Here is a 26496-nt window from a genome sequence, read left to right as displayed (position 1 = left end):
TCCTGATCCAATATGGCGCCCTTATAACAAGGTGGCCAGACAGGGAGAATGCTATGTGATGACAAAGGCAGAGGTTGAAGTCATGCAGCTCGAAACCCAGGAATGCCAGATTTCCAGCAATCCCAGGAGTGAGGAAGAGGCACAGAAGAATTCTCCTTTGTGTTTCAAATGTCATAACCCTGCCTATACCTTGATTTTGAACTCCTAGGTTTCAGAAATGTGAGATAATATATGTGTATGTTTAAACCCACCCAATTTGTGTTATTTTGCTTTGGTAGCCCTGAAAAATTAGTACAAGGGGCAGTAGCTCAGGGTCTGGTCTAACCCAGGCTGTTGGTGTTGGCTATTGTCACCATGGCAATAACAGGTAGGGATGTGTGTGTGTGTGTGTGTGTGTGTGTGTGTGTGTGTGTAAAACAATTAATTTAAGAAATGTAGAGATCCTGGACTGTTGTACACAAATGCCCAGATTGTGCACTGCTCAGGATCCTACTTATGGAGATTTGCATCACCTCATCTGAGCTGGCAGGGGATTCTGAAAACGCTTAGCTGGGTCTTACAGCCAATCACAGATTCATCAGAGCACCTCCCCCGTGGAAACCCACGGCAGAATATGCAATCATATCCTTGTGTTAGGGAGCAGCCAGGCATGGATGGAGGGAACGCAAGGTTAAGGGAATGATTCTACACAATAGCCCACTGCACTGGCCCCCACATGCTTTCTTTTCCAAGAATAAATTCACAGGCAGCCCTGCCTGGCCAAAGTGACAGGATATGTCACATTCCTCAGAAAACTATCAGTTAACTATAGGAGAAATGCAGGCCCAAAATATTGTTGATAAGAGGAATCCAAGTTACCCTGAAGGGGGAGACTTTTGTGACCAGATCCTGAAACTCCGGGAGTTAAGGCTAGTTCTCCCTAACCATGAAATACGTAAGAATGTATGGTGAAGAATCCAATTAGAATTGGTCAGCATGGGCAAAGGTGACATAGAGTTGCCATGGCAGCTGGGACTTGAAAATCTGATGTTCTCTTGCTGTCAGTCAAAAGTCAAGAGGTGGACCTGCACGGGACTCTCTGGAAACTTCTCTGGAATCCCCCAAAAACCTGGAGTGCAGGAGAAGCACATTGTCCTTCTCCTCTCAGAGAGAACCCACTCTCTTCCATGAGAGTGTCCCCTTTCCCTTTTCCCATCCTTTCAATAAACTCATTCCTGTTACTCTGAGCAACATGTCTAAAATCTTTCTGACTTGATCTTAAGAATCAGGGTTTGAAGGGGGGGATCTTCATGTGGTCTCAGTTTCTTGGAAGGCCCCAGCTCTGTAACACTTACACAGACATCTGTGCATGAACACACTCCTACTCATGGTTATATGCAGATTCAAATTTCTGGCCTTATCTGAAAGCGTTCGTCTCCCTCACACACATCATTGAGAGGCCTATTCTAGTTCCCCAGATTGACTTTGAGTCAGACACCCGGCCTTCTCTGGTAGAGGCACAGGTGGTGACTGCCTGGTTTTCAAGTTGTGCATAACTAGGTCAGAGTGTGGATAAATGTGTTGCTTTATTCAAGGAAGTGATGACATTTTAAAATCTCCTCCAAAGACCATAGGCACAGATGTGTTCAAGTATTTGCTAGGCACTTCTCTTCTGTGAGACCTCACATAGTGACTTAAACTTTCTCTCTCACGTCACCTTTAAAATGGGCATGCAGGAAAAAAAACTCAAAGTCTGTTGCCTACTGAATGTATACCACTTTTCCACCAACGTAAAATTAAAAAATTGTAAGTCGAGCCACTTTAAGTCAGAGAAATCTGTATATTGAGAAGCCCAAGAGCAAAGTAACAATTAAAATTTAAAGTATACAACCTAAATGGCCAACCATAGCAAATGGTTAGTTATATTATGGTATTACCAGAAAGATGTCAAAGTAAATGATTACAAAAAACAAATAAATAAAGTGGGCATGAACACCGTTCCCGTTCACGTGGGTTTTTGAGTATTAAGTCGGGAGGTTGTGTGACGCTATTAGCTCAGAGCTGACAAAGAATGCTTGCTGAAAAGAATAGCTGTTATTATTATTATCGTTTATATTATTGTTATTATTACTACTGCTACTATTACTACTTCCACTGCATAGTGTAAGATTTCCCTTCCTCTCACTGAGCTCTGAGGGACAGTGTCTAGGAAGGTGGGTGGTCCACTCTGATTCTTCTCCCTCTTCTTTCCAACTTGCCCCTTACTTTCCTTCCAATCTCCCTTTCCCTGCACCCTACCTTCCCCTCATCCCCATGACCCAGCCCCAGCTCAGCGGGCCAGGAAGCTCATGGTGTAGTTCCTCGGAATTGTGGCAAAACCCACGAGTTTAGGAGACACGTCTATGTCCTGGGGCGCCTGCGGGGACTTGAAGTGGAAGTTCTGCAAGATGGTGGTGAGGAAGAGAAAGAGCTCCATTCTAGCCAGGCCTTCTCCAAAACAGTACCGCTTTCCTGAGGAGGAGAGGAGGGAGGGGCGGAGGTGAAGTCCACTCTGACTGCAGCCTTGCCCCGGTACCAGTCCCTGCTGAGTTCTCCCAGGGGGGAAAGGCTGCAATTGTGGCCCAGGAGACCTTAGGGAAGGTAACACACCTCTCTGAGCCTCATTTTCCCCTGTACATGAAGTGGGGTGATCTATACCAGCCTGTAGCAATGGGAAGCTTAGGTGCTCCTTCCCCGACCACCCGCCAAATACATTCTCAAATATGACAGCTAAGCTGTCGTCTCCTAAGAACCTGAAGATGTTGTTGTGTGACTGCAGGAATATTTCTGACTCACTCTGATCCTTCATTTTCCCCATCTCTAAATGAGATTTGATCATCCCTTCCCTTTCTCCTGGGTGCAGATATAGAGGTCTTGTTAGTTCTGGGAGTTGCAGTTGCTTGGTTTCAGGGTAGATTCCAAGAGGGACTTTAGAGCTGGACTGCACTTAGAGATGGAAGCTGGGATGAGCGTCCCCTGGTGGTGTGAGCCGGGGCCTGGCAGCCAGCAGGGGTCTCTTACCGAGAGAAAAAGGCACAAACGCATCGCTCTTCTTAAACTGCCCCTTGTCATCCAGGAAGTGCTGGGGGTTGAAATCTTCAGGGTTGGAGAAGAACTTGGGGTCTCTCAGCACAGAGCCCAGCATAGGGAACACTTCTGTGTCCTGACAGAAGGAAGCAAGGGGTGGGTAAGGTGGTTTGGAAGAAGAGTGTGTTAAAAGTCCCCAGTCACTGAAGACAGGGTGCCCCACCGGAAGGAAAATGGGAGGCATGGGAATAGGGGTCTTCTGAGGGAGGAGACAGGAAGTTAATGTCCCTGAGACAGGAAGTATGGGGGATGTGGGGGTTCATGCTCTCTGAAGTAGGAAGTTTAAGGGATACAGGGTCTTTGCCTCCTGGGACAGGATGTTGGGGGATGTGCAGCTCATATCTCTCAAGGCTGGAGGTTGTGGGGAACATGGAGGTTCATATGCCCTGAGACAGGAGATTTGGGAAATATGGGATTTGTGTCTCTCAAGGCAGAATGTATGGGGGATGTGAGATTCCTGTCCTGAAAGCAGGGGGTCTAGGGAAATGAGGTTTGTGTCTTTTGGGACAGAAAGGTTGGAAGACATAGGGTTGGTTCTCCTGAGACAGAAAGTTTGGGGACACATAGGACACAGGAGTCTCTGAATGGGAAGACTCAAGGGACACAGTTGTGTAATTCTTTGATTGAGGGTGTGGGTCAGGGACTGGAAAACTTTTGATAGGGATGAGGTAGTAGGGTCCCAGGGAGTGGCTCAGAGGTCCTTCTCAGCTGGGCAGGGCAGCACCTTGGGGATTAAAAAGTCCCGAAACTTGGTGTCCTTGGTGACTTTCCGAGCCAGGCCCATGGGAATCATGTCTCCAAATCTTTGGATCTCATGGATCACTGCCTCTGTGTAGGGCATCTTGGCTCGGTCCTCAAACTTGGGCTGCCGGTTCCTGCCAATCACCTGGTCAATCTCCTCATGGAGCTTGGCTGAGGGAAAAGGGAGAATGTTTAGGTATCCAGGGGCTGAAGAACAGGGATGATAATTCAAACATGTAAAACTGGATGAATGACAAGCACCTATATGACAAGACCACTTCAAACAATCAGTGGCCACATACATTGTGGGAGCAGGGTCCTGTTAACTTGATTGTACCAGAGTCATATAGGAGCCGCAAGTCAGGGGTCTTAGGGGTTCCTGGGGGAGCCAGCAGTGGGCACTTAGTGGGCTCAGCAGAGGAGAATTTGCCAACCAGTTCACACACTTCCAATATTTTAATGGTTAGTAATGCTTATCAGCTGAATATCCCCCTGTGTCTGCATATCAGGCCTCCCTGAGGGTCCAGGGACCTGAGAAATGTGGGATTATTGAATTCCCTGTCCCCTCCAGCCTTACCCTCCACATCTGGGTGCTTCATGAGAAGCAGGAAACCATAGCGCAGGGTTGTGCTGACCGTTTCCGTGCCGGCAAAGAAGAGGTTCAGTGTGGTCAGCACCAGGTTCTTCATGTAGAACTCTGTGTTGGGATTATTTTTCTCCTGAAAGGAGAGAGGCCTTTAGACCACATCCACTCATCTTCCTTTTGGGGTCCTTCTAAGGTTTTTCCTTGGACCCATCTCTCTTAGGTCCAGACCTAACATGAGAAGAGGGGATCTAGGTTTGCCAGGTTCTGTCCAGGTTCCAGGTCTTTGTGTAAACTTCTGGTTTTGCCCAAAATGCTCTTCTCATGTTCTTTGACCTAATGACTATTCTTTAATGACAAGGTCAGTTTTCACTTTTTCAATTATAGGGTATTTAGATAGAGAGAGACTAAGAAAGACAGGCAGAGATATGAAGATGGAGTGAATCAGTGAGAATTAGAGATAGGTTTTTAGGCAAAGAATTTTAGGCAACAGAATCCTGTTCCTGCCCCCAAACATCTTGAAGTCTTTGGAGGATCTCCTTCCTTGATCCTTTGAATGTCAGACTCCATAAAGCCCCATCTCTTTTCTGTTCAGAAGAGAGACTGGCATGCAATTGGGGGTGAGGTCTTTCAATGTCACATTGTAAAGTCAATCACCTGTCCATATGAGTGTGACTGATGACCAGGGTATAAAACATCAGACAGTTTGGTAGCTGAAAGCACCTGCCATAGATTCAGAGAGACACTATTTTGAGCTAGGGTCAACTGTTTCCTTGCTGTGTGACCTTAGGCAAGTTACTTACACTCTCTGGGTTTCAGTCTACTCCTTTGTAAGCTTGTTCAAGAGCTATTGTGGATATGCACTTACATAAGAACTTAAAATAGTGCCTTGTACAGGGCAATACTGGAGAGGTGATTGCTATTATGATTTGCATGCACACGTCCTGCTGTGCATAAGGGCCTAGTAGATGGGTTTGGGACAGTGAGGATTATGATGAGGGAGGCTAATTTGGGCCTGATTTCCCTCTGCCTGGTTTTGGACCTCCCCACTCTGGCTGCTGGTTGCACCTCCTGCATGCGGATGAGAAAGGAGTCGATGAAGTCCCGTGGGGAGTTGGGATCCAGGGTGCGCTGGTTCTGCTCCACCTTCTTGGTTATAAAGTCCTCAAGGCCCTGCAGCTCCTTAAAGGCCTGTTGCTGTGGTCCTGGCAGGTGCTTCATCACTGAGGAGAACATCTCATAGAGCTAGCAGGTATGGAAAGAGAAAGCAAAGACAAGACAGCTGTCAGTGGGCAGCACCCAATGAGAGTGGGACCTGTCTAGAGGTGAGCAAGGCATGGGGATCAGGGCAGCTATCCAGGTGTTTAGGTTGGGCTGAAAGGCAGCATAAAGCTGAGTTTTCCTGTGAGTTAAGTATGAGGGTAATTGTCTAAGAATTTAGGGGAGATGATTGGAGCATACATGTAAGTTCCAGATTCAGGTGAGGTTGGGTTGGAAGACATGTAGTTGAGATTGTAAGGTGGGACTTTATGGGGTGGGAGGAGCCTGTTAGGTGTCTAGGGATTCAGGCAACCTCAGCTGGAGACAGCGGTTTATATACTTACAGTATCCAAATTGGGAGCTTCTAACCAGGTGTTCAGGCATTAAAGTAATGCTGATGTTCAGGTGGCAAAGTGATGATATCCAAATGGGCTACACAGAAGGACCCCTTTAGGTATGTGAGTTGTGTCAGATGATACTTATTTAGATGTTTAGGGAACATTCTGTCCCCAATATTTGGAATCTTGGTTGTGGTGCCTGTCCCAAGTATTCAGGTAATTCAGTGGAGTAGGGAGCACCTGTCTAAATATTCCAGTGGGCTGGCTTGGGACACCTTTGTAGAGGTGAAACAGTGTTGATGGCCTGGATTTTGCAGCACCGGGTGTTCAGGCATCTAGGACGGAACTGAAGTGGTCATTTGGCAGGTATTAAAATATTAAGAAGAGTTGGGTGGGGAGCCTCTGCTAGAGATGAAGGCAAATTGGGCTGAGGCCACGGGTGAGAGAGCTGATTAAAGGCATTTGTATTTCCTGTAGGCTGTGGTTTGGGGACATCTGTTGAGTTATATAGGTGTTCTTGGAAACTATATTGGGCACTTGTCTCTTGTCCTGGGTCCTAACACAGCTGTTCAGTTATCCAATATTGGGGGTTGGTTTTTGTCAATGGAGGAGGATGACAGTTTGGGACCGGTTGCCCAGAGGGGTGGGACTGGAACAAATTACCTGCCCGGTGGAGGTAGCTGTGAACTGGAAGCTTCCCAACATCATGCGCAACAGTGACAGGAACTCTTTGTCCTCGTAGTCAAAGCGGTCACCAAAGACAATGGAGCTAATGACATTGGAGACTGTACGGCTCAGGTAGAAAGTAGGATCTATGAAGGCTCCTGGGGGTGGGGAGACAGGTGGGAACGATAGACCGGGATTGGAAAAGAGCCAGGTGGGAAAAGAGCCAGGTGGACATTCTTATGCCAGTCTGAGAACCTGAGGAGAGTACTGGAGTAGTGAGCCCAGTTCCCAGCACTATACCCTAGACTGGGACCACAGACACCCTTTCCTGACCTAGTCCCCATCCCGCGACACAATGTGGGATTTCCCTTTACTCCCGACCTCCTCCGGGACTCCGAGCTCACCACAGGTGTCGCGGAACGACTGGATGAGGAAGCCCGCCTCCTCCTGGATGCGCTCCTCGATACCGCGCTTGCCCACGCCGAAGTCCCGCAGGGTGGTGATGGAGAAGCGCCGCAGCTGCTTGGCGCGCTCCCCATTGCTGAACGCTATGCCTGGGGAGGTGAGTACAGTAGCAGGAGGAAGTCAGACAGAAGGGAGGGGACAGGCACCCCGAAGAAGGTACCCAAAAGTTAGGGGTTGCCCAGAGAGGGAGGGAGTAGAACAATGGGCGCAGAGCTAGAGGGCTGAGCAAAAAGAGAGGCATGGATTGCAACTTGGAAGGAGAAGATCAGAAAACTAGAAAGAAAAACCCATCAGACAGATGCAGAAAACACTCTACACCCCAATGGAGCCAAGGAAGGGCGGAGGGAAGGGCGAGGGGGCAGATAAGAGAAAGGAGAAGTGAGATTGAGGAAACCTGGAGGAGGAAATTAAAATGGTGAGGGATTCTCAATTGGAAGAGACAAAACATAGGCAGAGAAGAAAAGAGGTCTGGAGAGAGGAGAGATTGTCAGCAGGGGAGTGAGGCATGGGGATTTGGAAGAGTCACTGTGAGAGTGTGACTGATGAAGAAGAAAGGGAGGAGAGAAGGGGAGAGAATCAAGGGGCAGCACAGAAGCTGAGGATGACAACATCGAGGTGTTAAGAAATGCATCCATCCAGAGGAGAGAGATCTAGTGAGAGGACAGGAAGATAGGTAGAGAGAAGCAGGGACAAACAGGGACCTGGGAGGTTTAACACAGGCCGGAGTCCAACACAGGGAGAGGCAGCAGTGAGCAGGGATGTGAGGAGACCAGACAGAGGGCTCTGCACAACCTTGAGGGGCAGTGACTCAGGGGCAGGCTGGGGAAAGTGAGGCCACCAAGTTAACCTGGCCACCTTCCCCCAGGTGCTGTCCACTTACCATAGCCTTGGAAGAGCCAGTCAAAGGTGGCTTGCTGGCCCCGCCCGCTGAACTCCTCAGCCTGATCCACCAGCGCCTCCTTCACGGTATCGTACCCGCACAGCACCACCACCCGGCGAGTCCCCAAGTAGATGGTGAACACGGGGCCGTAGTGCTTGCTCAGCTGATGGGGGTGGGAGGGAGTGGTGAGAGGGGGCTCGTTCCAGGACTTGGTCCAGTTCCCTCATGTCAGGGCCTGGGATGTATTTCTCCTAGTGTCTGACACCCAGATGATAGAACACCCCAAAGTCTGCCTTTCCTGGCTAGGTCCTGGCTTCCCAACACACAAAATTCTCCTCTCCTAAAACTCCAACTCATCAGGCTCAATCCACAAAGCCCTGGTGAAACTGGGAAGTCCCTGTGCCCACCCCATTCCAGCCATCTCCCTGGATGGTGGCACCTTCATGAGGCAGTTGTACATCTGCTCCGTGTCCAGCTGCAGGTAGTTCCCAATGAAGGGCAGTGGAGTGGGTCCGGGAGGCAGCTTCCCCCAGAGCTTCCTCTGCCTCCAGACAGACATCAACACCATTACACAGAGGCAGGTCAGCAAAGCCACCAGAAGCAGCCCCGAGGCCAGCATTGTGGCAGTGAGGATGACAGGCAGGTAGTGATGGCTGGGATGGTGTACCTTTATACTGTTGGGATCAAAGGCTGGCCTTTGGTCCTGATTACATAACTGTCTCTTTTCAACTTCCAGCTACACCCCCTGCCATGCACCCTACCTAGTTTGGAACACAGCCAGCAAGCCAGGAAGAGGGGGCCTCTGAGCAGATTAACAGGGAGTAGACTTCTGGAGTGGATTTGTGACACCTGAGAAGGAAGTACCCCGGGACTAAGGATTGCCAAGGTGTGGGGTCAGCAGATAAATTCCAGAACAGAGTGCTTTGGGATATCTGCATACCAGAACTTCTGAGCTTTGGGTGTGGGGTGGCAGAATTAAAAGGGTCCCAGAGGTGTGGATTTTTTTAAGGTCTCAGAAGGAAAGAATCCTAGGGTCTGGATTTCACTGGAGAAAGGCAGGATGTGTGTTGGTGGATTGGCGGGTATTTTGGTGAGGAGGGGCATAAGTTTAAGGGTTATAGATTTGCATGGCTTGGGATGAGGAAGGACCCAGAGCTGGGAGTGGAGTTCCTGAGAGGGAAGTCCAGCAGGGTTCTGGAGTGAGCACCTGAGCCCAGGTGTTGACCTGTTGACTTTGGCTATGTTCTGTCTGTCTGTGTGTCTCCTTATTTTTTATTGGTTCTTTCTAGTACCACTAGGATAACCATAACACTAGGATTCATTTTGACATAATTATAAAAGCATGGAATATAATCTGTTCTAATTCAGTCCCCAGAACTTCCCCTGTCCTTCCACTTCTCCCTCCCCCTGCTCCCTTCCCTTTACTCTACTAGTCTTTCTACTATTTACTTAAAGTTTTTTTTTAATTAGTGTCTTATGAATGTACATGTGGGTGAGATTCACTGTGGTATATTCTTATATGTACATAACAACCAGGAATGGAACCACCATATGACCCAGTTATCACACTCCTTAGTAAAGATCCAAAAGATTTAAAATCAGCATACTACAATGACCCAGCCACATTAATGTTGATAGCAGCAAAATTCACAATAACCGAGCTATGGAGCCAACCTAGGTGCCCTTCAACAGATGAATGGATAAAGAAAATGTGGTGTATATATACACAGTGGAGTATTACTCAGCCATAAAGAAGAATGGGTTTATGGCATTTGCTGGTACATGGATGGACCTGGAGACTATGACTATCATGCTAAGACAATCATGAAATTAGCCAGTCCCAAAAAGTCAGAGGTAGAATGTTTTCTCTGATATGAAGAAGCTAATCCAATATAAGTGGGGCAAGGGGAATAAAAAAGTAGAAGAAAGATCAATGGAGTAGCTGAAGGGGGTGCAGGGAAGGGAGAAGGGATAGGATAAGGCAAGAGAGTGAGTGCAGCGAATCTGACCTAACTTTCCTGTGTGCTGGCTTTTGACACCCAAGCTCATCATGGGAACCTCAAGGTGAGGCCAGGATGGGGAAAACAGAATTAGCTCCTCCAGGCCTGGGAACAGAGTAGAAGACCAGAGTCACATTTCAGTGGAACTTTGCAGAGAACTGGGGAAGAGTAACTCAGAGTCACAGCTGACGGAGACTCTGGTCAGGCCTTGAGAAATAGTCATCGCAACAAGAACACAAAGGTAAATGCCTCCAGTTCCCTGGGTTCTCATGTACAAAGAGCCCCACTGGAGTCCTGCCTTGGTCCTTCGGGAAGCCCAGTGGTTTACTGTGTCATTTCTATCATTATTGTTGTTTTACTATAAACACTTCCCATTTTACATAGGGGTGTACTGAGGACAGACACTGGATGAACATGGAGCATCCACACAAGAACCTGAGGCCAGAGGCCCATCTATCCTGCTCTGCCTTCTCCATTTCCCCTTTCTGGACTTTGGTTTAGTGGATGGGGAATATCCAGGACATGAAGGTCATATTTGAGGATGCATTAAGTCTCTTTTAGGAGTGATTCCTGGTTTTTCAGGGACTGTCAATAAAGTCCAGTGTGGGCCCTGTGACGCCGAGGGTGGGCACAGAGAAGGGATGAGTGGTCCTACTGTCCTTCCCTCATTGAAATTTCCCTTTCCAATAAGGACAGTTACCCTTGGGGAACTCGTTGAATTCCAAGAAGAGGGAGTCTATGTTTGCATGATCTTTCAAATCTTTGTGATGAGGGGGACAGCTCATCATCGACCTCACTGAGGGTACCAGGGTGGTAAGTGATGGAGTCGGACTTTGAATTCTCTCCCCTTCTGCCTTCCTTGACTGACCCAGCCTACCCTGGGGGCCAAGTGAGGACCAAGCATGGCAGAAGGTGGGTGCTGAGACTGGCATCAGCAGTGGGTGCATGGATTATACTTGCAGGTTCAGGTGTCAGTATCTGGTAGGTCCTGGATTGGAGGAAGGCATCAGGTTAACGTTGAGATTGCCCCCAGATAAACACTAGGGTGGCATTTAACTTGACAACAAGAGAAGATTAGAACCTCTTCTGGTACCAAGGGAGCTCTGAGAGTAGACCCAGGTGGTCGTTTAGTTGACTTCAGGAGAGAGGACGGGTAGAGGACCAACCGTAGAGGCTCTGAGGTTGGTCCCAGCAGATTCTGACTTTGCATTAGGTAGGAGCTGAGACTGGTCCTGTCTGGGTTTGGGATTGGCCTCAGCTAAACCCCAGGAGCAGGGCCAATGGGGCACCTGGCAGGCTTTGATGGTTGTACCTTCTGAGTTGCGCCCTTCTCCAGGCCCTCTACCATGGGCCAGTGGGGCTGGGTGAGGTTGGCACTCCCAGGACTGGTATTTTGCTCAATCTCTTTTAGGCTGCCCGTCATGTGGGGAGGGAACAAAGAAGAAAGGAAAGTTGTTTGTTGATTTTGGAGGGGGAAGAGGTGGGGAGGAGGATTAGCACAGGCTTGTCAGGTACCAGTCCCCCTAATCCTGATTACCAGCCTGCACCTGGGCTGGCCCCAGGCCTGCACCCCTCCCCGCCTCCCCAGGCCTGCACCCCTCCCCGCCTCCCCAGGCCTGCACCCCTCCCCGCCTGCCCATCCCTGCACCCCTCCCCACCTCCCCAGGCCTGGACCCCTCCCCGCCTCCCCAGCCCTGCCTGCTTTTTTTTCCTTGAGAAGGAGGGAGGGAGATGTTTGGAAATTGTGTTTCTCAATGAAGTTGACCCAGGGAAGGGCCATGAATGTTCAAACAGGCGGGCATGAGCTATCCAGGGAGCGGATGGGAGTGTCAGAGGGGAGCAGTATTTGTGTTTGCTCTTGTTGATTTCCACAGGCTAAAGGATTAATGTCTGAAGTCACATGGGAGTGGCACGTGCCTTGGCAATGTCTTATGACAGGTTTATAGAGCGAGCTAGTGGTAAACCCCAAGAAAATCCCTTCCCTTTGCCCCAGCAAGTTTCCCTTTCTGGAAAGATGAATTCCTATCTAGATGAATTATGAAGTTAAGACCTGGACTAGAATCCTAACCTCTGTCTTCGTTGAGTGACCTTGAACAGGTGACTCCTTTGAGCCTTGTGGGGTCAAGGACAGCATCTACCTGTTTGGTGAGGAGTGCATGAGCTAATGCATGTTTCATACAAAGCAGAAAATGCTCAATAAATATCAGCTATCTTCGCTGGTTGCTATTAGACCTTAGTAATCTGCAGAATAAAAGATGTGAATGGGAAGGCTGGGTCTGGGGCTCAGTGGCAGAGCACTTGCCTGGCATGTGTGAGGCACTGAGTTCCATCCTCAGCACCACAGAAAAATAAATAAGTAAAATAAAGGCATTTTTTTAAAGATACATTAAAAGTTTAAAAAATATATATATATATGGATGGGAGTTTCTCTCAGCCCTATCCTGGCTTTTACACTCTCTAGCCCAACGTTCCCAAAGCTTTTCCTTGGAGAAAAGGGGAAGTGACACAGAGCTTTTATAGAACCCTCCCCATGCTCCCTCCCCATCCTTTTCTCTGTCCATCCAAGCTTTAAACCCTGGAGCCCTGCATAGGAAATGGACCTTCAGGATGGATAGTGCTCTGTGAGGCAGAGTCTGAGAAGGGCAGATGAGCTTCAGGTTCTGAGCTTGCACAGGTTCTGTCTGTCTCCTCTTATATCTCAGGTTCACCCATCTGTTCCTTCCTTCTTCCCTGCAGGCCAGACTTGCCTGCAGGCTTTCTGTGTGTCTCTGGTTATCTGCATGTTGGTATCATTTTATACAGAGGGTTCTCCCAGCTGCCTCTGTCTGTCATGTTCATCCTCACCTGTGTCTTTCTGGGTGCGTGCTCGGAGTTTGTGTGTGTGCATATGTTTCAGCACATCCAGGTTGATTGATGTATACATGTGCCAGTCTTCATGGGCTCTGTGTTCGTGTGTAACAAGTGGGTGTCTGGTTAGTGTCTGCATGTGCCCGTTTGTGCAAGACTCTGATGGGGGTATGTTCCTAGGCTGGTGTGCCTGAATGCTTGCCAGTCTCTGTCTGTGTGTGTGTTAAATACACACGTGCTTTGGGAGACAGCATTTAGGGGGTGTCTACTGTGCATATTTTGTGTCCAACCTGGTGCATGACTGTGCCTCCATGTTGGTCTATACAGAAGGACAAGTGGGTGACCACCCAAGTGTATGGCATGTGTGTGTGCATGTGCGTGTTCTTGTGTATATATGCAGGCACATGGACCTTGTTGTGTACACGTGGACATCTGACATCTGCCTGTGCTTGTCTGTGTTTGGATTGAAATGTAATCCTGGCTTGGCTTCATTTCTCTTTTTGAGAAAACAAATAATTCCTGTATTTTGAGAGTGTTTACCTCCCTCAGTTTTCAAGAGTCAGGTTGAAAAGACTTCCTGGGACAGGTGTGTCCTAGAGTCTTCCCAAGGCTGGTTACTTCCCACTGGATAAATTTAAATATCCTCTCAGAAAATTCTCATTCCCACGGTATCACCACCAACTTCCCAAGCCATTCAACACATTGAACAGAATCATTCAACCAGCGTTTACTGATGCATGTCAGCTGCGTGCAGAGTCTTACCAAGTGACCAGAAAGCCCTGGGCCCTGCCTCCCTCACATTCACTCCCAAGAGGAAGACAGACCCAGAGCTCAGAATGGACTGTGCTGTGGTGGGACAAACAGAGGGGTCCAGACAGGATGGGGAAAGCACAGGTGTCTGTAGGAACCCGGAAACATCACCTGATCCCACCTCATGGACTTAGGATAGGCTGTTAAGAGGGCTGAGAAGGGATTTTCCATGGACAGGTTGGGAGGTTGAGTTCCAGGCAGAAGACAGTGTATGTGAGGGCCTGGGTGCAGGGATGAGTGGAATTAGACCTTAGAGGTCTGGGCTCCTGTTTGTGGATAGGGCTGTGGCCATCGGCAGAAGCCTGACCGCATGGAGCCGTGTGCAACTTGGTGAGGTGTGTAGACTTCATCTTGAGGCAGTGGAGAATCACAGGAAGGTGGTATTCAACCAGGGGAATAAAATGGTCAGATTGGTGTTTCAGAAAGATTCTTCACCTTTTTGGAGAGGGCTATACTGAAGGCTGAAAAACGAGTTAGTGTCTGCTGCAGCATCCGTGGGAGGGCGGGTGGGGCCGGAGAGAGCGTGGGAGGGAGAACTGAAGCGACCTGGTTGAGCGGGTGAGGGTAGGGAGGCGCTCCAGCATGGGGGAGACCGTCCTGTCATCAACGAATTTGGTGACACAGGTCAGGAGCAGATCTGAATCAGGAGGTGACGGAGTCGGCTTCAGGTGCGTCAGTGAACAAGTCTCTGCTTGGGGCTTTCCTAGAGGAGTGGGAAAGCAGACCCAGAAAAATGGAAGTCCTCGGGATTCTGTCATTATTCTTTAGTAATCATTAGGGGTAATTTGCTGCTTAGAGCTGAGGTTTGGGAAGGCTTCCTAGAGGAGATGCGAACTGGGTCTTGCAGGATAAATTCTCTAGGTAGGGGAAGAAAGGGGAGCAGTCCCGGCAAGAGACTCACACACCAAGCCTGGACATATGGGGTGGAACAGAACCGAGGTGTTTGACCGCTATCCCCAGCTTGGCGCATGCGCACACTCCTGCTCACTGCTAACCTCCTCCTGGGCTTCCTACACACCCCCAGGCCTAGCCCAATCCAGAATTCTCAGGAAAAACCTCACTCAGGCCAAATACGCCTGAAATCTATGATCCTGTCTCAGATGAGAGTATTCCTATCCCCCCATCTCCTCTTAAAAACTGAGAACCTGAGATGAAATAACATAAAACCAGTCATTTTAAAGTCAGCAGCATTCACAGCATTGTACAACCACTGTCTTAATCTAATTTTAAAACATTTCCAAGTGAAGATCTTGTTTTTTAAAATTTTTTTTTATTTTTACAGACTGCATTTTGACTCATTGTACACAAATGGGGTACAACTTTTCATTTCTATGGTTGTGCATGATGTAGATTCATACCATTCATGTAATCATACATGTACATAGGGTAGTGATGTCTGTCTCATTCCACCATTTTTCATACCCCCCCATCCCTCTCATTTCTTTCTATATAATCTAAAGTTCCTCCATTCTTCTCTCACTCCCCACCCTCATTATATATCATTGTCCACTTATCAGGGAAAACACTGGGACATTGGTCTTTTGGGATTGGTTTATTTCACATAGCATGATATTCTCCAATTCCATCCATTTATCTATAAATACCATAATATTATTCTTCTTTATGGCTGAATAATATTCCATGGTGTAGATATATCAGTTTCTTTATTCATTCATCTGTTGAAGGGCATCCACAATCTAGCTATTTTGAATTGAGCTGCTATAAACATTGATGTGTCTGCGTTACTGTAGTATGCTAATTTTAAGTCCTTTTCAGAAGACTATATGCAGAAAATTAATAAATATATGAAAAAGTGTTCAACATCTCTAGTAATTAGAGAAATGCAAATTAAAACAACTCTAAATTTCATCTTACTCCAATTAGAATGGCTAGTATCAAGAACACAAACAATAATAGATGCTGGCGTGGATGTGGGGAAAAGGCACATTTTTACATTGCTGATGGAGTTGAAAATTGGTGCAGCCACTTTGGAAAGCAGTGTGGTGATTCCTCAGAAAACTTGAAATGGACCCACCTTTTGACTCATTATCCCACTCCTCGGTTTATACCCAAGTGAAGATCTTAAGCAAGCCTCTTGTTTTATTTTTTTAAATATAATTACTAATGCACATTAATTATACAAACAAGTGGGTTTCACTGTGAATTTATGTATGTAAGTCATTATGTCCACCCTCTCCTCTATGTCCTTTCTTGCTCTCCCCTTTCTTCCTATGTCCCCAGGACCCCTTTCCTTTCCCCTTCCCTAATAGTCTCTCTTCTTTCTTCTTTATGTCTGCATGTGAGAGAAAACATAATGTTTTTGTCTTTCTGTGTTTAGCTTGTTTTACTTAACATGATGCCCTCCAGTTTCATCCATTTTCATGAAAATAGCATAATTTCTTTCTTCTTTATGGCTGAACAGTATTCCATTGTATAAAGTATATATCATACTTTATTTGTCCCTTCATTTGTTGATGAGCACCTAGGCTGATTGCATAGCCTAGCTATTGTGAATACTGCCACAATAAACATGGATATGCAGGCTTCTCTTTGGTATGCTGACCTCATTTCTTTCAGATAAATACCCAGGAGCTGTGTAGCTGGATCATACAGAAGCTCTACTTTCAGTTCTTCAAGGAACTTCTACTTGGTTTTCCATACTGGCTGTGCTAATTTACATTCCTACCAACATTGTTTAAGGGTTCCTTTTCTCTACATTCTTGTGAGAATTTTTTTTAAGTAATAGTCATTCTGCCTGGTGTGAGATGAAATTTCAATATAGTTTGGATTTGCAGTTCCCTAATGGCTAGTATTATTTAGTATTTTTAATATATTTATTAGCCATTTGTACTTCTTCTTTTGAGAAGTCTGTTCAGGTCATTTGTTCTTTTTTTATTATATTACTTGTTCTTTTGTTTTTAAGGTTTTTGATTTTCTTATGTATTCTGGGTATCAATAATCTTCCCGACGATTATCTGGCAAAGATTTTCTCCCATTCTGTAGAGTGTCTCTTCATTCTCTTGCATGCTTCCTTTGCTATGTAGAGCTTTTATTGTTTTTTTATTTTGTTTTTTATTATAAACAAATGGGATACATGTTGTTTCTCTATTTGTACATGGCATAAAGGCATATCATTTGTGTAATCATAAATTTACATAGGGTAATGTTGTTTGATTCATTCTGCTATTTTTTCCCTTCCCCCCACCCCTCCCACCCCTCTTTTCCCTCTATACAGTCCTCCCTTCCTCCATTCTTGCCCCCCTCCCTAACCGTAACTCTAACCCTAACACTAACCCCTCCCACACCCCATTATGTGTCATCATCCACTTATTAGTGATATCATTCGTCCTTTGGTTTTTTTGAGATTGGCTTATCTCACTTAGCATGATATTCTCCAATTTCATCCATTTGCCTGCAAATGCCATAATTTTATCATTCTTTATGGCTGAGTAATATTCCATTGTATATATATATACCACAGTTTCTTTATCCATTCATCAATTGAAGGACATCTAGGTTGGTTCCACAATCTGGCTATTGTGAACTGAGCAGCTATGAACATTGATGTGGCTGTATCTCTGTAATATGCTGATTTTAAGTCCTTTGGGTATAGGCCAAGGAGTGGGATAGCTGGGTCAAATGGTAGTTCCATTCCAAGTTTTCTAAGGAGTCTCCACACTGCTTTCCAGAGTGGCTGCACTAATTTGCAGCCCCACCAGCAATGTATGAGTGTACCTTTCTCCCCACATCCTCGCCAACACCTGTTGTTGCTTATATTCTTGATAATCGCCATTCTAATTGGGGTGAGATGGAATCTTAGGGTGGTTTTGATTTGCATTTCTCTTCTTACTAGAGATGTTGAACATTTTTCCATATGTTTGTTGATTGCTTGTAGATCTTCTTCTGTGAAGTGTCTGTTCATTTCCTTAGCCCATTTGTCGATTGGATTATTTATATTCTTGGTGTAGAGTTTTTTGAGTTCTTTATAGATTCTGGAGATTAGTGCTCTATCTGAAGTATGATTGGCAAAGATTTTCTCCCACTCTGTAGGCTCTTTCTTCGCATTGCTGATAGTTTCCTTTGCTGAGAGAAAACTTTTTAGTTTGAATCTATCCCAGTTATTGATTCTTGCTTTTATTTCTTGTGCTATGGGAGTCCTGTTGAGGAAGTCTGGTCCTAAGCCGACATGTTGAAGCTCTGGACCTACTTTTTCTTCTATAAGATGCAAGGTCTCTGGTCTGATTCCGAGGTCCTTAATCCATTTTGAGTTTAGTTTCGTGCATGGTGAGAGATATGGGTTTAGTTTCATTCTGTTGCATATGGTTTTCCAGTTTTCCCAGCACCATTTGTTGAAGAGGCTATCTTTTCTCCATTGCACATTTTTGGCCCCTTTGTCTAGTATGAGAAAATTGTATTTATTTGGGTTTGTGTCCATGTCCTCTATTCTGTACCATTGATCCACCTTTCTATTTTGGTACCAATACCATGCCGTTTTTGTTACTCTTGCTTTGTAGTAGAGTTAAAGATCTGGTATTGCCATACCCACTGCTTCGCTCTTTCTGCTAAGGATTGCTTTAACTATTCTGGGTTTTTTATTCTTCCAGATGAATTTCATAATTTCTTGCTCTATTTCTGTAAGGTACATTATTGGGATTTTAATTGGAATTGCATTGAATCTATATAGCACTTTTGGTAGTATGGCCATTTTGACAATATTAATTCTTCCTATCCAAGAACATGGGAGATCTTTCCATCTTCTAAGGTTTTCTTTAATTTCTTTCTTTAGTGTTCTGTAGTTCTCATTATAGAGGTCTTTCACCTCTTTTGTGAGATTGATTCCCAAGTATTTTATTTTTTTCGAAGCTATTGTGAATGGGGTAGTTTTCCTAATTTCTCTTTCTGAAGATTCATCACTTATGTATAAAAATGCCTTAGATTTATGTGCATTGATCTTATATCCCGCTACTTTACTGAATTCACTTATGAGATCTAAAAGTTTTCTGGTGGAATTTCCTGGTTCCTCTAAGTATATAATCATATCATCAGCAAATAGGGATAGTTTGAGTTCTTCTTTTCCTATTCGTATCCCTTTAATTTCTTTGGTCTGTCTAATTGCTCTGGCTAGAGTTTCAAGGACGATATTGAATAGAAGTGGTGAAAGAGGGCATCCCTGCCTTGTTCCAGTTTTTAGGGGGAATGTTTTCAGTTTTTGTGCAGAGCTTTTTAATGTGCTGTAATACCATTTGCAATTCTTGCTTGTTTCCTGGAATTTGGGAGTCCTATTCAGGAATTTGTTGCCCGTGTCAGTATCTTGAAGTTCTTCATCTGTGTCTTCTTCTAGATCATTTCAGGACTTAAGTTTACGTCTTTGATCCATTTTGAGTTTATTTTTGAACTGGGTGAGAAATGGAGGTCTAGTTTCAATCTTCTAACATATGTATATACAGTTTTCTCAGAACCATGTCTTTTCTCCAATGTATGTTTTTGGTGTCTTTGTTAAGAATCAGTTGACTGTAGGTCTGTGGGTTAATTTCTGGGTCCTCTCTTCTGTTCCGTTGGTCTACGTGTCTGTTTTAGGCCGATACCATGTTGGTTTTACCGTATGACTCTGTAGTGTATTTTGAAGTCGGCTATGGTGACGCCTCCAGCATTGCTGGTTTTGCTGAGGATTGCTTTGGGTATTTGGAATCTTTTGTGCCTCCCTGTGAATTTTAGGATTTTTCTTTCCAGTTTTGTGGATAATGTCATTGGTATTTTCATGAAGCTTGCATTGAATCTGCAGATCACTTCTCATACTTTGACAATTTCGGCAATATTAGTTTTCCCGATCCATGAACATGGGAGGTCTTTTCATTGTCTAGTGTCTTCTACAGTTACTTTCTTCACTGATTTATAATTTTCTTCCTAGAGGTATTTCACCTTCTTATTCAGGTTTATTCCTTCTTGTTGTTGATTGTTTGTTGAGGTTATTGTGAAATGGGTTGCTTTCCTGATTTCCTTCTCAGTGAGTTCATTATTGGTGTATAGGAAGGCTACTGATTGTACATGTTGGTTTTGTGTCCTGATCCTCTGCTGGATTCACTTGTCAGTCCTAAAAGTCTTTTGGTGACATCTTTAGGGTTTTCTATGGCTAGAATTATATCACCTATGAACAGGGATAATTTGATTTCGTCCTTTGAAATTTGCATCCCTTTTATTTCTTTCTTTTGCTTAATCACTCTGGCTAAAATTTTAAGTTACATTGAATAACTGGTGAGAATGGACACCCTTGTTTTCTTCCAGATTTTAGAAGTGCTTTCAGTTTCCTCCCATTCAGTATAACATTGGTTGTGAATCTGTTATGCATAGCCTTTGTTAGGTTGAGATATGATCCTTCTTTACCGAATTTATTCAGGGCTTTTATCATGAAGAGATTTTTGGATTTTATCAAAGGATTTTTCTGCATCTATTGAAATGATCCTGTGATTTTTATCCAAGATTCTATTGATTGATTCACACATGTTGAACCATCCTTCTCTCCCAGGAAGGAAACCAACTTGACATATTGAATCCTCTTTTCAAGTATTTTATTAAAGATTTTTGCATCTATATTCATCACAGATATTGGTCTGTGACTTCCTTTCTTCTGTTGTTTCCTTATCAGGTTTTGATAGTAGAGTAATACTAGCTTCAAAGAATGAGTTTGGTTGGAAGACTTCCTCCATTTCTATTTCATAAAATAGTTTGAGGAACATTAAAAGTCTTGTTAAGCCAGGAGTGGTGGTACACTGTAAGTACCAGAGACTCAGGAGGCTGAGGTACCAGGATTGCAAGTTCAAGGTCAGCCTCAGCAACTTTGCAAGAACCTAGGCAACTTAGTGAGACCCTGTCTCAAAAAATAAAAAACAGAAAGGTCTGAGGATGTGGCTCAGTGGCTAAGCACCCCTAGATTCAATCTCAGTACCAAAGCGGGGGGGGGAAAGTCTGGTGAAACTCTAATGCTCTATTAAAAAAATAAAATGAATTAAAACAATCAATAAAAATACAATCTGATAAAATTCAGTGCTGAATCCATCTGATCCTGAGCTTTGTTTTGTTGGTAGACTAATACTACTTAATTCTCATTTCTTGTAACTGAGCTATTTAGATTTTTTTATATCCTCTTGGTTTGATTTTGGTAGATCATATGTGTCAAAAAATTGTTTGGACTTTTCAATTTATTGGTATATGGTTTTTTTCCAAATATCCCCTAATGATTCTGTGAATTTCATGGTATATGTTATAATGTCCCCTTTGTCATCTCTAATTTTATTTATTTGTATTTTCTCTCTCTTTGTTAGTTTAGCTAAGGGTTCGTCATTTGGTTATCTTTCTGAAGACTCAATTCTTCATTTAATTAACTCTTTGTATGGTTCTTTTAGTCTCTATTTCATTAATTTCAGCTCTAATATTTATTATTTCTTTCCTTCTACTACCTTTGGGTTTGGTGTGTTCTAAGACCTTGAGATGCATCATCAGGTTATTTATCTAGTATCTTTTTTTAAATGCAGGCACTCATAGCTGTGAACGTTCCTTTCGGTATTCCTTTCACTGTATCCAACAGGTTCTGGTATATGTTGTGTTGTCATTTTCATTTGATTCTAGGGATGTTTTAATTTCCCTTTTGATTTCTTCAATGACTCACTGATCTTTCAAAAGTGTGTTTGTTTCAAAATACTTTCACTCAGAAATTCTTGAGCTTCTAAAGCACCCTGATTGTGTCATTGTTAAAAGAAATGGATGTCAAATTCTTTGGAAATAAGGTTGACTGAGCATTAAAAAATATCATATGATTCAATCTTCTTGAGTTAGCATGATTCCTGTTGTGTTGATTCTAGTTTCATTCCATTATAATCTGATAAGAAGCATGGAATGATTTCAGTATTTTAAGTATGTTAAGATTAGCTTTATGGCAAGTCGATTTGATTGATTTTGGAGAAGGTTCTATGTGCTGATGAAAAGATTGTGTGTTCTTCAGTTATTGGGTGGAAAATTCTGTTAAGTCCATTTGATCTACAGTGTAAGGCAACCCTGATGCTTCTTTGTTGACTTTGTTGTTGTTGCTCAGGATTATCTACATCTTGGTGAGAGTGAGGTGCTAAAGTCGGCCACTATGATTATATAAGGGTCTTTCCCTGCCTTTATGTTCAGGAGTGTTTGTTTTATAAAACTGAGTGCTCCAATATTTGGTCCAAATTTGTAATCATGGTATCTTCTTGAAGAACTTTTCCCTTAATATGTAGAGACCTTCTGTGTCTCTTAGGACTGATTTTTGGTTAATGTCTGATTTGTCAGACACGAGTATTGCAACTCCTTGCTTTTGGATCCCCTCTGTTTGAAATATCATTTTCCATCCTTCCAGTCTTTTCAGATGTGCACTATGTCTTCGCTGGTGAGGTGTTTCTTGCAGGCAAAACCCAGTTGAGTCTGTTTTTTTTTTTTTTAATTCAATCAACTTGCTTGTGTATTTTAATTGAAGAAATAAGACCACTTACATTTAGGGTTATTATTGACAGGTATGCATATGTTCCTGTCATTTTGCTGTTTTTCCTTGGGTATAAATCTAGGAGTGGGATAGCTGGGTCAAATGGTGGGTCCATTCCAAGTATTCTGAGGAATCTCCGTACGGCGTTCCAGAGTGGTTTTTAAAAAATATTTCCTTAAAAATATTTACTTTAATACTTTTAAAAAGTATTTACTTCTTCCTCCCTTATTCATCTTAGAGGTTTAATGGTCAAATGTATTAATAGTGCTTGATTCCTCTCATTTGCTTATCTGCGCTTCTAGTGAAATTTATTCTTTCCCACGCTCTTACAATTCTCTTTCTTCCTCTTTTGGGTATAGAATTTCTGGCAACATGTTCTGCAAGCTGATGTAGTGGTCATAAATTCACTTCATTGATACTTACCTTGGCAGGCTTTTATTCCTGTTTTGGTTCTAAAGGAAAGCTTCTGTGTGTTGTAACCTAGGTTAGTAGCTAATTTCTTATTTTCTTTCAGGGTTTAAAGTAGATCATTCGATGCCCTCCTGGTCTTTTAGAGTTTCTGCTGATGAATTGGTTGTTGTTCTGATGGGTTTCCCTCTATATCTGACTTAGTGCTTCTCTCTGGCAGTTTTCAAGATTATTTCTCTGTTCTGTACTTTTGGCAGTTTATAATATATTATGGAGAAGTCCTTCTCTGGTCATGTCCATGGGGTTCTAAATACCTCCTGTATCTGAACGTGCATCTCTTCCCCAAAATCTGGGGAGTTTCTATTATTTCACTGGAAAGGGTTCCTATGCCTTGATCATGTACCTCTTCTCCCTGTCTATTCTGATTACACATCATCTTTTAATGATGTCACACAGACCTCATCTCCTATGTTCTTTTTGTCTTATTTTCTTCTTTTTTTGTCTGACTATGATACATCATCAACCTTATCTTCAAATCCTGGCCCTTTTGTTTTTCACTTGATTTAGTTGATTGGTGAGGCTTCCAAATGAGTTTCTATTCTGACTTACTATGCCTTCATTTCCAAGATTTCTCTTTGGTTCTGTTTTAGAATCTGTCTCTTCACTGAATTTCTCTTTAATATCCTGCATTGTCTTTCTTAATTTATTCAGTCCTTTTATTTACTTATTTATTTTTTTGGATTTCATTGATCTTTTTCAAAATCAGTCTCTTAAATTCTTTGGCATCTATCCCATTTCCATATAATGAATCTGTTACTGTAGAATTATAAACTTTAAGAGGTGTCTATTGCCTTGTTTTTCCCATATTTCTTGTGTTTCTAAGTTGAGTTTTGCACATCTGTTGGGTTGCGTATCTGTTCCACTTTAACGTAAGGGCTTTTTTATAAGGTGGTCTTTCCTTGATGGTATGTCCTAGGATACCAGTTTGTGTAGTGTTGAGTTTAATTCCTGGTGGACTTCATGGTGTAGTGTCACTGTGGATTCACTGTGGCTGTGATTAGTGTGTCTTGGCACAATACATGCTGTGTCAGAGCCCAAGGAACCTGCTTGCTCTATAGATCTTATGAGAGCATCTATCTGGTGGTTCAGGCAGGTGTGTTGTAGACAGCAGAGTATATGGAGGGTACCTGTGGTTACTGCTCTAGTCTTAACAGCAATGTGTGCTCTGCTAGGGTCTTTGCTGAGGTCCCTTTTAGATGTGGTATCCACAACTTTTGTGTTATTTCTCTCTGCTGTTGTTATATGGGTGAATATTCAGGAGCAGGTCTCCAGACCCCTGCTAGGACACCTACTTGGGATCAGGTCATAAGAGGGGGGGTTTATTGCCCTTATTCTTTAATTTGAAATATCCACCAAGGTGGTTGTGGGATTGGGTTGAGGGTTGAATGAGGTAAATAACTTTTCTTATCTGGGTTGGGAGTGTAGCTCAATGGCAGAAGAGCCACACAGTGTGCTCAGAGTGTCAGGCTTGATCCCCAGCACAGCTCAGAAAGAGGAAAAGAACAAAACTAACAACAAACAAGAGCAAACTGGATATTAATGAGTGTAATCTTTTAAGTTTTTGTTAGTGCATCATAGTTACACATAACATTGGGTTCATTTTGACATAATTTACATGCATGAAAAATAATTTGTTATATTTCATTCCCCCGGACTAATTCTTCTCTCCCTCATTCCCCTTCTCTAATATACCAGACTTCCTTATTTATTTACATTTTTTTAAATTAGTGCTATATATAAACATAAAGGTAGAATTCATTGTGGTATATTTATATGTGTATATAGTATAATTTGGCCAATTTCATTCCATGGTTTCTCCCTTTTCCCATCCTCCTCCCTCCCCCTCAATTCCCTTCCTCTACTCCACTGATCTCCCTTTTATTTTGGTCTAACTTCTACATATGAAAGAAAAAAATCCAACCATCAACCTTCTGAATCTGGCTTATTTCTTCTAGCATGATGTTCTCCAGTTCCAACCATTTACCAGAAAATGCCATAAGTTTTTTATTATTCGTTCTGGAGAGTAAAACTCCATTGTGTGTGTATGTGTATATGTATATACCCCACAATTTCTTTATTCATTAATATACTTAATTAAGGTCATTGCAGCAAACCTGTGAGGTTGACTTTTTCCTCTCCATTCTGTGAGTGAGTTAAGTAAGATTTCAAAAGTTAGAAGTGACTTGCTTTGGGTTCTACAGATCATGAGAGTAGAACCTGGGCATGGCCTTGTGTGATTATAAATTCTACATTCTTACTATCCCTCTGGACTTCCCATACCACCTGTTTTTCTTTCTGAAACCTCATAAAACTCCCTGTAATCTCCTCTGGTTCTTGAAACTCCTCCCTGTAAGCTTAAAACAAAAGGTTCTGAAATGTTAGAAAAGAGTAATAAGAGTAATATCTCATTTTTGTGTTCCTTGGAACAAAACCAAAGACCCGATTGACCAATCTACCACCCCAGCCACTGGCAGGGAGGTGGCGGGTGAGCATGGAGAACAAGTTGTGGTCGGAGTGTGACTGTTTGCGTTTCATGTTTCAGAGTGAGGACAAGGATCAGGGTGAGGTCCTGGGAGTGTTGGCTGATGCAGGGCAAAGAGAGGTCAAGGTCCTTTCTGTCTGGTCATTTGGTTGGCTCTTACCATGGCCACAGGAATGCCTCCCTACCAGGAAAATGGTAGGACATAAAACACAGAGAGGGGAGAGAAGTTAAAAGATGATATGGAATGAAGGAGACAGACTCAAAGGAGAAAGGATTTTTATTTATATTTTAATTGACAAATAAAAATTATATATATGTACAGTACACAACACAATGTTTTGATAGGTATATACATTATGGAATAGCTAAGCCAAGCCAATTAACATATGTATTGCCTCATATACTTATTTTTGTGGCAAGAACACTCAAAATCCCTCATCAACTTTCAAGAGTACAATATATTGTTGCTAACTCTACTCACCATGTTGTACAATAGATTTCAGCTTATTCCTCCTGTTTAATTGATATCTGAATCCTGTGTCCAACATCTCCCCAATCCTCCCATTCCCAACCCGAGTCTCTAGGAATCACCATTCTTTCTGCTTCTGTGAATTTGACTTTTGAAGATTCCATATATAAATGAGGTCATTTGTCTTAAAAGGAGAATGGAGTTTTTTTTTTTTTTTGAGAGTGAAGGCATCACAGTCTACAAGTATACTGAGTAGTTTCTGTTTCTGGTAGTGACTGAGTAACTCCTGGATGGAGCATCCAGAAAATGACAACCATAAACTCTGACTAAAACTTTAAGTAAATTCTACCAACTTCCTGAAGTTACTGGTGAATGGAAAAAATAAAGCAGATAGTCATCAAAGGAATTAGAATAAATATTAAAGAATCTACAGGACTGATAAGGATAAGGATGGAAATGGTTTCAGGATACCAAAAACCAAAATCCACAGACACTCAAGTCCCTGATACAGTGTAAGAACTTGTTATATTGTCTTTTTTTTTATTTTATTTTATTTTTTTTGATACTGAGAATTGAATCCAGTGGCGTTTAACGGCTGAGCCACAGCCCCACATCCTCAGACCTTTTTATTTTTTATTTTGAGACAGGGTCTCACTAAGTTGCTGAAGGCCTCACTAAGTTTAGCTGAGGCTGGCCTTGAACTTGCGATCCTGCTGCCTCAGCCTCCTGAACCACTGGGATCATAGTTGTGCATCACTGTGCCAACCAATACTGCATTTTTATTTATATTTTTGTTGTCATATTATTATTGTATTGTCTATTTTTGATCTGCAGGTTTTTGAATCTGCAGGTACAGAGGAACTACCATCTAAAGTGGTT

The 26496-nt window shown here is 43.4% G+C and overlaps 1 protein-coding gene across 1 annotated transcript; it reads right to left on the bottom strand.

The window, feature by feature from the left end:
• Positions 1-1805: 1805 nt before the first annotated feature.
• On the bottom strand, positions 1806-8688 carry LOC124967392 (cytochrome P450 2A3). The gene is made up of 9 exons (XM_047529650.1): positions 8478-8688; positions 8039-8201; positions 7098-7247; positions 6691-6851; positions 5498-5674; positions 4424-4565; positions 3830-4017; positions 3040-3181; positions 1806-2490 (listed from the first exon to the last, which is right to left on the bottom strand). Exons 1-9 carry the CDS (start codon positions 8655-8657, stop codon positions 2309-2311), a joined length of 1485 nt encoding a protein of 494 aa, XP_047385606.1. The 5' UTR covers positions 8658-8688; the 3' UTR covers positions 1806-2308.
• Between the last annotated feature and the right edge of the window lie 17808 nt (positions 8689-26496).

This window comes from Sciurus carolinensis, chromosome 16 (assembly GCF_902686445.1).
Source record: "Sciurus carolinensis chromosome 16, mSciCar1.2, whole genome shotgun sequence".
NCBI lineage: Eukaryota > Metazoa > Chordata > Mammalia > Rodentia > Sciuridae > Sciurus > Sciurus carolinensis.
The sequence above is the reverse complement of the archived record's forward strand: the minus strand, read 5'-3'. Positions and strand labels throughout refer to the sequence as shown.